Source organism: Equus przewalskii, chromosome 6 (genome assembly GCF_037783145.1).
Source record: "Equus przewalskii isolate Varuska chromosome 6, EquPr2, whole genome shotgun sequence".
In the NCBI taxonomy this organism is placed as follows: domain Eukaryota; kingdom Metazoa; phylum Chordata; class Mammalia; order Perissodactyla; family Equidae; genus Equus; species Equus przewalskii.
Window position 1 is genome coordinate 72,973,350 of NC_091836.1, and position 16,875 is coordinate 72,990,224.

Consider the following 16,875-nt stretch of genomic DNA (forward strand, 5'->3'; position numbering starts at 1 on the left):
TTCATCTCCAGTTTCAAAGAAGAAACATTATGTTAATGAAATTAGATTTTAAATGTGACACCAGATATCAAAATATATACATTCCAAAATGGAGTCTATATGAACAAGAAAGACCTGTGTTGCATCTTCACCCACAAGCCTTGCCCACCGTTGCATTTTACTAGATGTATATAATTTGACTGCATTTCAACTGTTGGAAATGTTACTTCTTCTGTATCTTACATTTGATTCCATTTCCCTAGGCCCTGTTCTTTCTTCTCTGAAAGACCTGGATGATCTGCCTTCATATCTGCTTTGTCTTCATGCTATAAACAACGGGGTTTACTACAGGGGTGAGAAACAAATAGATATTCGCCAGAAGCACGTGCATTACTGGTGATAAATGCTTCCCAAATCTGTGGATCATGGTGATGCCAATGAGAGGAACATAGAAAAGGAGCACAGAGCAGATGTGAGAGAGGCAGATGTTGAGGGCTTTGAGTCTTTCAGCTCTGGAAGCAATGCCCAGCACAGTCTTCAGGATGAGCACATAAAAGAGAATTATAAGGGCTTCCAGCCGCAATGTGAAGATGACGTGATGAAGCCATAGAGGTTGTTGATGCTGGTACTGGCACAGGCTAGTCGCATTGCATCTTGATGGAGACAGTATGAACGAGACAAGACATTGGAAAGGCAGAAGGATAGCTGCTTTATAAGGAAGGGCACAGGGAAGACCAAACAGACTTCCCCAGTGAGGAAAGCTATTCCAATCTTGCCAATGGTGCCATGAGTGAGGATGGAAGCATAGCATAGTAGGTCTTGTATGGCCACAAATGTGTTGAAGGCCATGGACACTAATACTCTTGATTCTACCCCTTCAAATCCATGGATGAAGAACATCTGTGTGATACATGCATCAAAGGGAATCTCAGGGGTATTAAACCAGAAAATGCTGAGCATGGAGGGCAATGAGAACATGGAGAGAGTAACATCTGACAGAGTCAAGATAGAGAGGAAGTAGTACATAGGCTCACGGAGACTTTGATCTAGCTTGATGACAGCTAAGATGGTACCATTTCCCAGGAGAGTCAGTGTGTAGAGAAACCCCAGGGGAAAGGCCATCCATGGACTTTTATCTGGCATCCCCGGGTTACCTGTCAAAATGAAACTATTCTGGTTGGCATGTGATGCATTAGAGTTCAGCATGGTGTTCTCACGATTGGGTAAGGCTGGACTCTCCCACGTAGCTCACAGCTCCTAAATTGAAAATACATTTTCATATAAGACAAGTAAATGGCTTTATGAATAGATAAGTGGAAGAGCAGAGGGGAGAATTATGTTAAAAACAGCACCTAAGAAGTTTTTGTATCACTTTGTCTTTTTGCTTCCTAGACAATCACTTGGGATGACCTCCTTTCCCCTGAATTTAATTTGCTCATCTGAACAATGGACATAAGATGTAAAACCTGTTGTTTAGACAATAGAAAACTTGGATCTCTCCTTCTTTAACATCTCTCAAGGTTTAGTAGAAAAGAAGCAGTAACACCCAAAGACTTAATAGAATAAACCATTTTGCTAAATAATCAAAAAACACTAAGCTCACAATACCATTACCACACACGTAGCTACGCACACATTTCCACTCCATGTCACCATACAAAGTTATGTGTGTGTGTGAATATATGTGTGTGGGTATATATGTATATTCTCATACACACACATATACATGCGTGTATATATTCTTTCACATGCCTAGATATCTATTTGACTGTAATTTGTAATGGCTTACATTACACTAGTGGATAAAACTGTTCAAATTAATATTTAATCTTCACAAATTTTAACAATTTATAATTTTCCATAACCTCATTTCAAAGTAGTGAAGGACAGAGAATAAAGGTTATTGGCACAGGAACAACCACACATAAGATATGAGAGTAGCCACTCATAGGATTTTCATTTGAGAGTCGCCTAAACACCTTGGGGCCATTCTTGAAATCTCTTCTTTGATCAAACCAGTAATTAATCAATTTTAAAACATGCCTCCAAAGCATACGAAATAATTATCCTCTTTCTTCCTTTTGTATAGCCAATAAATAGTATAGCCCATTTCTTTGAGGTTTCCTAACTTCCTCAATCCACTAGTGCCCTCTTCAATAATTCTTCATTCTGCAGTCAGAATAAGCTTTTAAATTTGGAATATGATTTATTCATCACAAGCAAACAAACATTCCTTTAAGGGATTCTGTTGTACTTAAAACAGAGTCCCAAATCCTTATCTTAGCCTTCAAGATAGAGCATGGTTCAGTCCTATTTACCTCTCTAGCACCAACTCACACCATTTACACTTCCCCTCGGTCTCTTCAATACAGCCAAATTTGCAGTGTTTAAATTCCTGGATCTCACTAAGATACTTCCTGATATAGGATTTCCACATGTGTTCTTCCCTGTTCTTTATGCATTTCTCCAATTCCTGTAAAATTCCTCTTTGCTGAATCTATCCTCCCCAAGTAAGCCTTTTTCAAATGTCTGTAATAGTTTGACTTGTTAGTATGCTGGTTTCACATTCTGGGCTTTTCTTTCTTATAGGTGAGTACAGTTAATTAAACATTTCACAAATATTTATTTAATGTCTATCTTTCCTACTAGAATTAAACTCTCTGATGGAAAGGAATATTTATCTTGGTAATCACGTAATAGACCACATGCTAAGCATATATTAGCTTTTCCATTTGTGATGAATGAAGGAATGAAATTATGAACAAATTAATATGGATGATTAAACCTCATTCTTCTTTCCAGAAGTCTTGCAAATCCTCAGATTCTCCCTGATCTTTTGCGTGGGTTGAAAGTCATTAACCAAGAGAAAACTTCTCTTTCTGAGAAGGACAGACGGAAAAACTTAAATGAGGAGTCTTCGTTCTAACCTAGGGACCTGTTGTGAGGAGGGGGAAAGGAGGGTCTCGAGAGCTGTTCTGGGAACTCTGAGTGTAGGTGGGGCAGGAGTGGTGGGGGTATGTGGTCAGGCGCACAAGAGACGTGGGCTTCCCTGTTTATTCTGTCTCCTGCTTCTCTCCTGGGAGATGAGGATTGGCTGTTTGGAGACCACACTACAAAGAAGTTATTTTGCAGATTCTGATCTTTTAGACGTGGGGGAATCCTTGAAAGATAGTATAGTTCAATTAGTAACGTTGTGCTGTGTCCTTGCAAACAGAATCCAGGTCTCTCTCCAAATAAATCACAATGCTCAGATCTAAACAAAGCACTTTGCGGTGCCTGGCTAACCCTCTGGAGCGCTTTGAGGACGGGCCTTTTTTACACTTTACGTGTTGAGTGAGAGACCTTCATTTGTTTGGGTCTGCTGATCCCTCATCTCCAACAATTCTGCTGGCTTTCACTTGGGAAAAAGCAGTTAGTTCATCCCTACTGGATGTTTTTCTTGGAAAGACTTGAAAAATCTCTGATATTCTCTGATGAAGTTCCCAGAGCCTGCTGAAGCATGGTTGTTCTATGGAAATAGTTGATTCTTATTTTCTCCTTCCTTTCTCATTGCTTTGACTTAGTTTTTCTTTATCCAAATATGTTTTACTCCATCCTCTCCTTTTTTCCTTCCATTCCTAGCTCTATACTCCATTTTTCTTTTCTTTTCCATTCTCCCTAAATTTTAAGCCCCCTCTTTCCTCTAGCTCCCAATTCAACTCTCGTTTACTCTTCCATTCAAGTCTTATTTCATTCTTCTCCATGGGCTTGATCCTCCCCCAGTATATGTCTCCTTTTATACCTAATCACAACATCTATGTTTTAGTTTTTTCCATCTTTTCTTTACTTTCCACTGCCCTATGACACCCTATAGACTCTTCTCATCTGTCCCCATCATTTCCCTCACTAGAATTTCTATGAGGATTTAATGAAATAATGTACGTAAATAGTACTACATAGAGTTTGCTATGTGGAGGGCATGTAAAAAAACCTTAAGATTAATTTATTACCTGTATCCATCTCTATGCTCCAGTTCAGAATTAATTTGGCTTCTTTGCTTCCCTGAAGCTAGCAAACAGAGCACTTATGAAGACTTCTCAAACCTTTAGTGGTGTATGGAGCCAACATGATTCTACATTTCACAACTCCTCTGGAGAAATCCCTTGAGGCGTGTTATGTCACGCCACCTGGGCCATTCCATCCGGATTTCCCTAAAAATGCCAAACCCTTCCTTTGCCTGTCAGACTGTCCTTTCTTTTGCCAACACTTACCTGAAATTTTCCTTCATTGTGATTTTCTTTGCATTCTCTCAGCCTAGTTGGAAACAGGAAGGATCTGCTTCTTCTCCCAGACACACACACATGTGCACATAGCACACATTTTACTATGTATATGTAGTGATTTGCCTCATGTTAAATCACTAAAAAAGTTTTGGGCTGCCAGCTCAATTTTGGCCCGAGTCTTCTGATTCCAAAGCCATTCTCAGTGTCAATGCTGACATAGTGTTATAATTTACCCTGAAATAGCACTGGGATCCACTGTTTTTTTGGATAGAGAGAAGGATTGTCTAAAATCTCTATCAGGGACACAGAGAACAAAGTTCTTTAAATTTGTTGGACTTCTTTGCTTTCCTGGGTTGTTATTCAAATATATCAAATATAATTTCTTTCATTCATTTTAATACATCCTTCCATAACAATATATATATTTTTTTACCAATGAGGTAATTCTTAAGACTATAGAAACTGCTGGTTACACTATCAGTGTGTGCCTTTGTGTGATCAGTCCTTAAATTGTCCATGGACCCTATCCACCACTTCTTCACACCCCTTTGGAGTCCATCTATAGGCATATTCACATTATAAACAGCAGAAAACAAAAGCCAGATATAAACAATTCTTATGATGATACTTCTTTTATCAGGCTTAATAGAGAATGTACGGCAGAAGTTTATTTATTTTTAATTTCTAAGCCCATTTCTTTCCAAGTATGTTTTACAACCCTACAGGAGACAACTTGAACCATAAACAGTAAGAGCTAGTACTTTATGATAAGTGTTTCTTTATATTTTTAACAAGAATTTGTTACCATGTCTAGAAATCTATGATTTTCTGTATATTTATGGTTTTACATGATCCTCTATAGAATATGTGTGTGTGTGTGTATATATATATATATATACACACACACACTGCATGCAATATATATTTAAAGACAAAGTCTTTGCCTTCAAGGCAAGTGCTCCCAATCTTTGAAATACTGTTAGAGACAGAAATAGACACACAATATGTTTGATGCAAACCTGTGAGTGCTTAACTGGTGGCTTGGACTCCTCTGAAGACATCAGGACTTGCTTCATCCTACAGAAACTGATGTCACCTTTAGCATAACCTCTTCCAGGAAGACTTCCAGATTATTCTAAAAATAAGAATTTCCTGTTATTTGGAGTGCTACTTCATCAACGATCTGCCTCTCCATATCCAAAATGACAAAGTTTAACAGAAAACATAAAGTCAGTGAAGTCTGATGGACTTTTCTTGAAATCACTGTTTTGATTTTTCAGCTGTTTGATTTTAGAGAAAATCATTAAACTTCTTATTTAACATTTCTTTGTTAGCTACTATTAAATGACAGCTATTCCCTCTTCTTTCCGTGTATGTTTATACAGCCCAATATACATACAACCATGTTGACTATTCTCACTTTAAATTTATTACCAAAGACCCCCTCAATGCTTCCAAACAATCACACTTTGTGACTCTTCTCCTACTATCTTACATCTTACCTAAATCCATATTCCTTGTTGATGACCTTGCTTCTTACTTCTCTAAAAAATTGAAAAAAATCAGAAAAAACAATACCTAGTGCCCCAGAACAGATTTACTCATCTACTAACACTGTCAAATATATGCTAATTTTTCTGTTTCATTATATAAATTAAGTGAAATATCCATGCTCCTTTCTAAAACAAATCATTCCATTTTTGCATTAGATCCTTTTCCTATTGTCTACTCAGGAACATTGTTTCAGCAATTCTTTCTTACCACTCTTTCTTATCGTGAAGTTTTTACCCTCTACTTCATTAGCATCAAACATGATGTCATGTTTTTCATCAAAAAGAAAGTTTTCTTCCAGTATTTCTCTCATTTCTTTGTTCCCTGTTAATGTAAACACCTTAAAGTAGAAAAAAATTGTTAGGAAAAGAGAGACTTCTCCCTACTTCAGATGAAGAGGTTGGTGAATACTCTCTGCAAAAGAAAAAAAAAACAAAAGAAAGAAAAGTAGAAACCTGAATTGAATAAATTACTTAAAGAATATAAGAACAGCAAAATATTCTAAGACTCTGGAAGTTGACCAAAGTAAGACAAAAGATTGATAAATATCTATTCTTGAAAAGCTTTTACAGGTTCAGGTAAGAACACCATTCTCTCACCACTCATTTAAAATTTTAAAAAATTAGTTTTACCATGCTGAGGCTGGCTCAAAGATCAGCAGCTTTGCTGCCAATGAAGCTGATTCAACTTGAGATGGAGGAGAAAAAAAAAATAAGATTCTGTTAGCTAAAATAGGCAACCTTTGTAGGAAATAAACAAAGTTTTGGTAGTCTGGGTTTGAAAGCAGAGCATCAGTGAGAAATTTAATATGGAGAATCTGGAAATTAGAGTCATAGAATGCCTACAAAAGCTCTCCATGCATACCTGACTTTCTGAGAAACTATACAAATGTGAGAGAAACCCAAGAAATCCTGGTGGACAGTGAAAGCAAAAGCAGATTTGAGCTCTTGTTGAATATTAAATATATTCCTCAAATAACACACAGATAAATCAGTAGTAGTGTTTTTGGCCTCCGGTTTATTGGTGTGTTACCAAGATGTGCAGACACATGGGCAACCCCTAGCAAGGCAGGCTAAAACATGAAATAAAAATAAAACTAGTCCAAGAAGACACATCAGTGACTGCACTTAGCAGGAGAGATTTATTATGGGAATATAGATCTCACAGTTTAAATTCAGGCAAGTTACTAAAAATAAACAAGAAAAGAAAAATAACAAAAACACAGCAACCCTTTGAAAAACAATTAAGAATCTAAGGTGTTTAGTCAGTTTTCAAAAAAAAAATACTGAGACTTTCAAAGAAATAGGAAAGCATCTACCATAATCAAGAAAAATAGTAATCAATAGACTCCAACTCTTAAAGGGCCCATGTATTGATGTTAGCAGATCAATGATTCAAAGAATCTGTTGTAAATGTGTTCAAAGCAGAAAACAAAACTATGCACAAGTATTTAAAGGAAATATGATGATAATGATTGAACAAATAGGTAACTCCATAAGAAATAGAAATTATAAAAAAGAACCAACTGGAAATTTAAGAATCAAAAATTAAAATATACTGAAGTAAAAAATAAATTATACGTGGCCTCACAACAGATATAAGATAGGATAAAGAAGAATCTGTGAACTTGAACATAGATGATAAAGTGTCAAATCCAAATAATATAGAGAAAAATATTGAAGAAAAATGAACAAAGTTTCATATATTTGTGGGACATCAAGATACAAACATATATGTAATGATAGATTCAGAAGGAGAGAGGAAAGTAGAAGAACTGATATTTGAAGATATAATGTTATAAGCTTTGTAAATTTAAAAACAAGAAACATTAGTCTGCATATCCAAGAAGCTCAAGAAAACTAAATGAGAATAAGTACAAAGATGTTAACACACAGAAACATCATAATCAAACTGCCAAAATGCCAACACTAATAACAGCAAAAGAAAAATGACTCATCAAGTGCAGGATAAAAAAGATTGAATTAATTCCTGACATTTCATCAAGAAGAAAACTGAAAGCTTCAGATCAATGGGATGACACATTCAAAGTTCTAAACAAAAAAGCAATCAAACAAGACTTTTATATCCAATGAAACTATCCTTCAAAGACAAAGTAAATTTATGCATATGATATACCAAGCAAAAAGAAATTTACGCCATAAACAGGTAAGGTTTATCCCAGCAATGTGAAGTTGGTTTCACATAAAAAATAATGTATCATAAAATATTAATAGAATACAGAAAAGCAAGTGAACAAAGTGATGATCTTATAAATAAAGACAGAAAAATCATTTCAAAATTCAATAGCCAATCATACTAAAAAGCAAAACAAAACAAAGACCTCCCAAGAAATCAGGAATAGAAGTGAAATTCTTCAACCCAATAAATCGCATTGTGTAAAACTTATTAACATTATACTTTATGGTGAAAAATGAAATGATTTTTTTCTAAGATGAGGAACAATATTAGAATGCCTGCTCTCAATACTTCTATAAAATAATGGTCTTGAGGCCCTAGTCAATGTAATAGTGCAAGAAAAACAAGTTAAAAGGAAAACTTTGGCAAATAAGAAGTAAAAGTGTTTTCAATCAGAGATGATATGGTATATGGAGAAAATCTTAAGGAACACACAAAAACCTACTTAATTAACAAGCAAGTTTAGCAAATTTAGTAAGGCCATAGGAAACAAGATGAGTAAGTAAAATCTATTAACTTCTATATTCTAGAAATGGTCTAGCAATTTGAAAATGAAATGAAGAAAACAATCCCTTAACAACAACAAAAATAATAAAATAGGAGGAAAAAATTAATGAAAGCAGTGCAAGATCTATGTATTCAATAATACAAAACATTGCTGAGAGAAATTAAATAAGATCTAAATATATGGAGTGATTTACCCATGTTCATAGATTTGAAGACAATATTGTTAAGATGGCATTTTTCCCAAGCTGACCTACAAATTTAATGCAACCTCTGTTAAAAACTTAGCAGATATTTTTGTCGATATTGACAAGCTGCTTCTAAAATTTATGTAGGAATGTAGAGGAATAAGAATACTCAAACAACCTTTGAAAAATAATGGAATTGGAGGATGGATAATCTCTAATTTCAAAATTTCCTATAAAGTTACAATAATCAAGACAATGCAGTGATGGCATAAAAAAATACAAATAGTTCAATGTAGACGTAAACCCTCATATTTATTTTCAGAAAAGATACCAAGACAATCCAAAAGGAGGAAGGAGAGTCTTCCAAAAATAATGCTGGAAAATATTGAATAAAAATATGCAATAATAAAGTCACTTTGCTTTTCAATTCTCATGATACACAATATTAACACAAAATTAACCATAGTCTTAAAACATAAAACTCAAAATCATAAAACATGATGATAAACATCTGATACGTTTATCATAAAACATAAAACAAAGGGCTGGGCTGGTGGCATAGTGGTTAAGTTTGCAGGCTCCACTTTGGCAGCCCAGGGTTCATGGGTTCATATCCCAGGCAAGGACCTATACACTGCTCATCAAGCCATGCTGTGGTGGCATCCCACGTGCAAAATGGAGGAAGGTTGGACAGATGTTAGTTCAGGGACAATCTTCCTCAAGCAAAAAGAGGAAGGTTGGCAATAGGTGTCAGTTTAGGGCCAATATTCCTCACCAAAAAAAAGGAAAAAAGAGAGATTTCATTTATAAAAAATTTAAAAACCCTACAAAATATAGAAAAAACACAGGAGAAAATCTTTTTGAACTTAGATTAGGCAATGATTTCTTAAATATGACACTAAACACACAATCCTTAAGATAATAAAATAAATTTGATTTTGTAGAAATTTTAAAAACTGGACTTATTAAAAAAACACCATGAAAATGTTTATGATTTTATGCCTGAGAATGGTTCAGCTATGTTGGTAAACAGTTTGACATTTTCTTCAGTTAGACAAACACCTATCACACTGCCCAGTAGTTCCCCTCCTGCATATTTTCCCAAACATGTCTGTTCAAAGACTATACACTAATGCTGGTAGCAGCATTATGCATAATTGTCAAAAGCTGCAAACTATCCAAATATATATAAACTAGTGAATGGATAAATCAGTGTGTTCTATCCATACAATAACATAATACTCAGCAAGGAAAAGGAACAGACTAGAAATACATTCAGCAACATGGATAAAACTCAAACCGTTATGGTAAATGAAAGACGTCAGACAAAAAAGACAATACATTGTACAATTTCATTTATATGAAATTACTAGTAAAGGTACACTATAAAACTAGAAAGCATATCAGCAGCTTCCTGGAGCAGGGGACAGGCACAGGGCTTACCTCCAACCACCATCAGGGAATCCTTGTATGTGATGGAAGTTTTAAAACTGGTTTGGGGTAGTAGTTTCACAATTGTATAAATTTACTAAAACTCTTTGAATTGTACACTTAAAATGGATAAATTTTATGATTTGTAAATTATACTATGACAAAATAAATAGCAAATTAAAAAAAATGAATAGGAGACTATTGCTACAGTCTAGCTGAGCAGTCAAGGTAAGTTTGCTAGTGTAGTAGAAGTGAAGATGAAGGTTTTTGAAGTAGGTGGAACGTATTTTGGTTTGGACTCAATAGGCCTTGGTAATGGATTGGATATAAGGAAGAGTGAAAGAAAAGTCTGGAATTTTGTTTTTTGTTTTACTTTTGAGGAATATTAGCCCTGAGCCAACATCTGCTGCCAATCCTCCTCTTTTTGCTGAGGAAGACTGGCCCTGAGCTCACAGGTGTGCCCATCTTCTTCCACTTTATATGTGGGATGCCTACCACAGCATGGCTTGTGAAGCAGTGCCATGTCTGCACTGGGGATCTGAACTGGGAAACCCTGGGAGGCCAAAGCGGAACGGGCCAGCCCCTGGAATTTTGGTTTTAGCAGCTGGGTGAATTGTGGTACTGTTAGTGTGATTTATTAAAGTTAACCATAAAGAGATAGGAAAAAAAAATTTGTGTTTGTTTTATTGTACTCATCATGCTAATTTTGAATTTCCTGTTTGATACCCAAGTAGAATTATCAAATAGGATGTTGATCTGAAGATGAAGGCAGAATTCAGGCCACAATATATACTTTTGGGGGTAATCAACATATAAATGATATTTAAAACAATGGGATTTGATACTATCACTCAGTGAAACAGTGAAATTAAATTATTGGGCAAAAGACCAAATAAGAGACACCCTAACGCTTAGTGATGTAGGAGAGAGATAAGTCATCAAAAGATATTGAGGAGTGGGAACTAAAGCAGAAAGAAAATATGGTATCACAAAAAAAAGAAAAAGCAAAGAAAAAACACAGAAGAAAGTAACTTAACGTTGAGGCAATTTTCCATTGTATTGAATCCAGCTGATAAGGAGAGTAAGATGAAGAATGTTCACTGGGTTTAGCAATAAGCAGGCATTGGTGACATAGGCAAAGACAGTTTCAGTGGAGTAGGAAAGAACTCTTAGTGAAGTGAATGCAAGAGGGGATAGGAAGTAAGTGGAACCAGAGATTACAGATCCCCAGTGTTGAAGGGCATTGCTGTGAAGCAGAGAAAAGGGTGAGAGAGTAACTAGAAGACTTGTGGAAACGAGTGAGCTTTTATTTTACTTTTTTCCTTCCTTCCTTCCTTCTTTTGTTTAGAGAGAATTATAAAGATTAGGCAGTAAAGTATATTTATATTTTGATGTGGCTAGTGAGGCACCATTCATATAGGACTGAGGTTGATTCTGCTTTATTTGGATGGTTGCCATCACAGTTTTGCATCAGGGAAAGCTAGGTCCTCTGAGATCAAGGCAAAGACGACCGATGTGCCCAGAAGCCTGAGTCTACAAAGACTTTGGCAATGGGGCATCTCCAGGAAGACTGATGCTTTTGTCCCCAGAGGATCACTCCAGTGGGAATTCTGGACTAGGGTGTGACTGGTTTTAAATTCCTGGCTGTACTGCTGTGGTTGTCAGCGTCAGAAATGACTCTCACCTCCTACACTAGGCTTTGGGTGAGATGGGGAACAACCTGAGATCTGGGTAGTACTTTCTCTGAGGATGCTGTCACAGAATGGAGGGGATTTTAGTGTGGACAGTGCATGGAAAAATCTTTAGACATCAGGATTGAGCGGTTGGAGTGAAGGAGGTCAGGTCTATTGAGCTCAGGCTACTGTTTGGTCTGGAATTTGAATTTGATGGCAGAAGTTGTCCCTGTGGCTAAAAGTTAATCCTCTCCTGTAGGGCTAAGGAGAACTTCAAAGCATAATCATCAGCACACCTGGATTTAAGTTTTAGTTTGGGATTTGGGTCAAGTTAATTAACTTCCCTGACCCTTGTTTTACTTGTGCATACCATGGCAACAATAAACATTACTTTTCTCATAAAGTTTTGTGATCATTAAATGAGATAGCATATGTAAAGGGCTGCAAACAGAATCTAGAGCATAAATAAGCACTCAATAAATATTTGACATTTTTATTATTAAAGGATTAAAATAATTTAAAAATGTCTGCCCATTGTCCTTTCCCTTGTCCATATTGGACATCTTATAAAGCTATTGCTTGTGACTTCTACATATCTATAACAGCTTAGAATCACCGAAGTCTCAGCCAGAATTATTTCTCCATTTCCTTCATTTTTTTCATTAAAATAGAAAAATAGTCTAATTGTAGATGTGAGAATTAAGTGCTAATTAGAGAAACAAGAGCCTTGCAAATTTTTGCCCTTCCCTCCTAAGTCCCAGTTCAAGGCAAAGAGCAAATATATTCCTTCCTCAGGTGAAAGACTAGTTCATGTCTCCTACAGAGGACCAATGCAAGGGGTCAGAACTATGTTGCAGTCTGTAGTTCAGATACTTTAAGAGTATAGTTTTCTCAGTCCTGTCCTTTAGGGAATAGCTCTTCCACCTGGCTGCCTGGGTGGAAAAGAGCATTGAATTCTAGTTCCATGGTAGATAGAAGAGAAAAACTCTCATTGCCACTTCTCCTCCACCTCCGTCCCCATAAACCTTTCTTAAGCCACAGAAGCTCCTGCCCTTCTGCTGTGAGGGAAGTCCAGGTTTGATCCTCTCCATAGTCTGCCACTAGTATAGCTGGAGAAAGAATTAAGCTGAGTCCACCTGATGATACAAGCTGGACATATTGGCCCATCTGTAAAGCATGTCTTTGTTCAAGCCCAGCCACACATTCCACTCCTGTATCTGATCTTGATTTTATGTGTTCTTTGCTAAGGGTCTTAGAAGGATAAAAGTTGCTCCTTTTGATCCTCTGATTATCATAACATGTCTAGTACTTAGCAGGCATTCAACAAATTTGTTAGTGCCTTCGAGTTGATTCTGACTCTTAGCAATCGCCAGGGCTGACTATTCAACACATAGGAAGTCATTAATCAATAAATTAATTAAACATGGAAAGATTTTCCTGCGTTCATGAGATCTTAAAGAATCAAGAGCCTCATTTGCCATCCTTATCTTGAATTCTGGAAGGGCTGTGCTGGTCTTTGGGATTAAGCTCCTCAGATGGTGAGTACGATGTTTCTTTTGTGGTCCTAGTCCTTCAGAATCAGTTTCCTTTACTCTTCTCTTCCTCTAACTGATTTTCACTACCCGTGACTCTTACTGGTACATTATTCTTTCATCTTTGATTTCTCTAGGACCCACTACCCCCTTCCAATAAATCCTTTCCAGCACGCATTCACAGTTAAGTGCAGAGTCACTGAGCTCAGATCCTAAGAATCCACCATCTTAAGCACTCAATGGCCACCACCTGCAAGCCACTGATATTTAGTGTTGGACTAAATTGGCTGAGGATGGAGACATTTAGGTAATATAGAATTTGATCAAAATATATAAATAATATGTGGATAGGTAGATACATCTAGCAGCATACAAGTAGATTTTATGGTTTATGAATATTTTGAGAGATCATTTTCACAGTTAACCAAACATTACAAAGTTTATAGATAATAGATGAACTTTGGTTATAGCTAAACTTTGTTGAGTGTTTATTATTTGCCTGGTGCTTATCTAAATTCCCTATCAATATTCCAAATGTTTACTTTTAACCATCCCATGGTAGGTGTATATTATTCTGACTTTAATTTTAAAGAAATAAGGAATGAAGCACAGAGATTATTAAGTAACTTGTCTGACATATTAGAGCCGGATGCAAACCCAGGTGGTCTCTCTCCAGTCTTTAGTTTTAAAGCATTTTCCCATTCAAAATTCCAGAAAAGAAACAAAGACAGGGAGACACATGTGAAGACAGACATGTTATGCAGTATATAAGTGAAAGACCCTCAAATCCAATTGTATCTAAGATTTGTCAAGAGATCAGCTAGAATGTTGGTATCCTTTAAATCTGCAGTCTGTAGGACCAGTTTTGCAAATTTCAATAGAGTTCTCTGCAATGATGGAAATGTTCTAAATCTATACTATCCAGTACAGTTGAGTTTTCAGTTCCAGGGAAACTGACAACCAATCTGAACAATGTTTGAACTTGTCTTTTGGGAGATTCTCCATGGATGGATTTCATCTGACCGAATCAACTGTTAGTTGTAAAACTCTTTGCAAGTACTAGAGGGAATTCTATTCCCTCAGGAGTAACACAGAGATGGATCTCACAATTCCTTTGCACATGCACCTTAGGACAGAGAAGTCTAATTGCAATGAAGAATATACTGCAGAAAAAGACAGGGCTTGAGTAAATAAGACTGGATGGGAAGACTTGGAATGTTTCTGAAAAGGGACTACAGCCACTCCTCTCTCACTCCTCTGAGTTTAGTTTTCTACTTCTGCCATAATAAATTACCACAAATGCAGCGGCTTAAAATATTTGTATTTATTATCTTACAATTCTGTAGGTCAGAAATCCAACATGTCTCTCTCATGGCTAAAATCAAGGTGGCAGCAAGTCTGCCTCCCTTTCTGAAGACTCTAGGGAAAATTCTGTTCCCTTTTCTTTTCCAACTTCTAGAGGCTACTCACATTTCCTGGCTCCTGGTCCCCTTCCTTCATCTTCATAAGTCATGTCGAGTCCTTCTCATACTGCTTTCTCTCTAGTTCTCTGCAGCTGGGAAAGTTTCCTCACTTTTAAGGACTCATATGATTGATTGGACCTACCTGGGTAATCCAGGGTAAACTCACAATCTTAAGATCCTTAAATGACATCTGCAGTCTTTCTTGCCATGCAAGCTAACATAGGCACAGGTTTCAAGAATTAGGATGTAAACGTCCTTGAAGACCATTATTCTGCCTGCATTGTGGTTCCTTCTAAAGGCTGCCTTGGGAGCCAAAGTAACTTTTCCCTCCATCACCTGCTGCAAACGCAGGTCCTGTTAGTGTCCATACACTCCTAGGAATGTAGGTGGTCAGAGCTTTAAAGTCCTTAAAGAGTTTCCGTTTTCCTCTGTCCCACATCATGCAGGTGGAGAAATTGAGCCCCCAAGGGGATCATGTCTAAATCACAACAATTTCAGATCGCAATCAAGATACACACACATACACAAATATCTGCATATCTGTGTTTATGGACAGTCATTATGTCATGTTTCTGCTTGCTAATATTTCCATTCTGGTTACTGGCATCGGTGTTCATCACCCACATAAATGTACCAGACCAAATTCTTCCTTAGCAAGGAAGCAAGTTAGCTAAGTCCTTGATGTTTCCAGATGAATTCTATCCCTACTGAGTGCAGGGGTTGATGGAGGGATTTTTTTTTCTTTCTCTGAGTTATTTTAGCATATAGTCAGTAATGGAATTATTGCCTCATCGGGCAAGGCCATCAGTATCAGTTTCTGTATCAGACTGTAAACAAAAGTGTGTTAAAATATTTGTCATTCCCTCTTATGGCTACCTTCTCAATACTTATTGCCACTGATTCTAATTGAAGCGGTTTGACTTAATGAGTTCTCTTTTTGTCTAGTCAAACATCCATTCCAGTATGTCACCATTCAATCAAACTACTCATAAACACAAGACTTCCACCCTGACTGAGATTCCAGAGAAAGACTTTTGGATAGTCTCGCTTGTCTGTTTTCTTTACAGTAACATATTCCTGGGTAATATCCTCACCCTTGTTGTCATCAAATTTGAGCAGTCTCCGTGAGGCCATGCATTATTCTCAGGCTATGCTAGCTGCCACGGACCTCAGCCTTTCACTATCTTCCATGCCCACCATGATCGGTGTTCACTGTTTCAACTGGCATTCAGTAACCTTTGACTCCTGAATCACTCAGCTGTTCTTTATCTATACCTTTGGGGAAGTGGAATCAGGTGTTCTGGTGGCTGTCGCCTTTGATCACTTTGTGGCTATTCACTTCCCTTTGCACAGTGCTAGCATTCTCACTCATGGAGCCATTGGCAAGATTGGAGCTGTAGTCCTGCTGCAGAGTGTGGGGGCTGTGCTCCCTGTGACATTCGTCACCGAAAGTCTAACTTTCTGCCACTCCAACATCCTCTCCCATGTATACTGCCTCCACCAGGATGCCGTGAAGCTTGCCTGCACTGATACCCGTGTCAATAGCATCTATGGCCTGCTGGCTGTGATCCTCATTATTGTACTAGATGCCTTGATCCTTTTGGTTTCTTACTTTCTAATCCTCTAGGCAGTGCTGGGCAATGCTCCCCAGGAAGAGAGACTCAAAGATCTCAACACCTGCCTCTCTCATATCTGTGCAGTGCTGCTCTTCTATGTGCCTCTCATTCGCATGGCTGTGATTCACCACTTTGGGAAGCATTTGTCACCAGTAATACACATGCCTATGGCCAATATCTACCTACTGCTCCCTCCTGTGCTCAGTCCTGTTGTGTAGAGTGTCAGGACCAAGCAGATCTGGCAGCGGCTTGTCTGAGTGTTCTCTGGGGGCAAGATTGGCCCTTAATGTTGTCCATGACTTCTGTGCAAATGCAATCCAGTCAGAGAAGAATATCAAATGCAACACGGTCCAGTAGAAATTCCTGCAGTGAGGAAAACGTTCTAAATCTCTGTTGTTTAACACAAAAACCGCTAGCCACATGTAGCTATTGAGCATTTGAAACTTTGTTAGTGCAACCAACGAACTGGATTTTTAAATT

The 16,875-nt window shown here is 37.3% G+C and overlaps 1 protein-coding gene and 1 pseudogene across 1 annotated transcript in view; one reads left to right on the forward strand and one right to left on the reverse strand.

Annotated features, from left to right (window-relative positions):
• Positions 1–249: 249 nt before the first annotated feature.
• Positions 250–16,875, reverse strand: part of LOC103553912 (olfactory receptor 51H1-like) — a 60,200-nt gene continuing 43,574 nt past the window's right edge. Inside the window, 3 exon segments of the mRNA XM_008524675.2 lie at positions 250–576; positions 579–1,236; positions 5,261–5,376. Of these exon segments, the coding sequence (XP_008522897.2) occupies positions 284–576; positions 579–1,185 (900 nt within the window). The 5' untranslated portion in view covers positions 1,186–1,236; positions 5,261–5,376 and the 3' untranslated portion in view covers positions 250–283.
• Positions 15,743–16,682, forward strand: LOC103553921 (olfactory receptor 51H1-like; annotated as a pseudogene).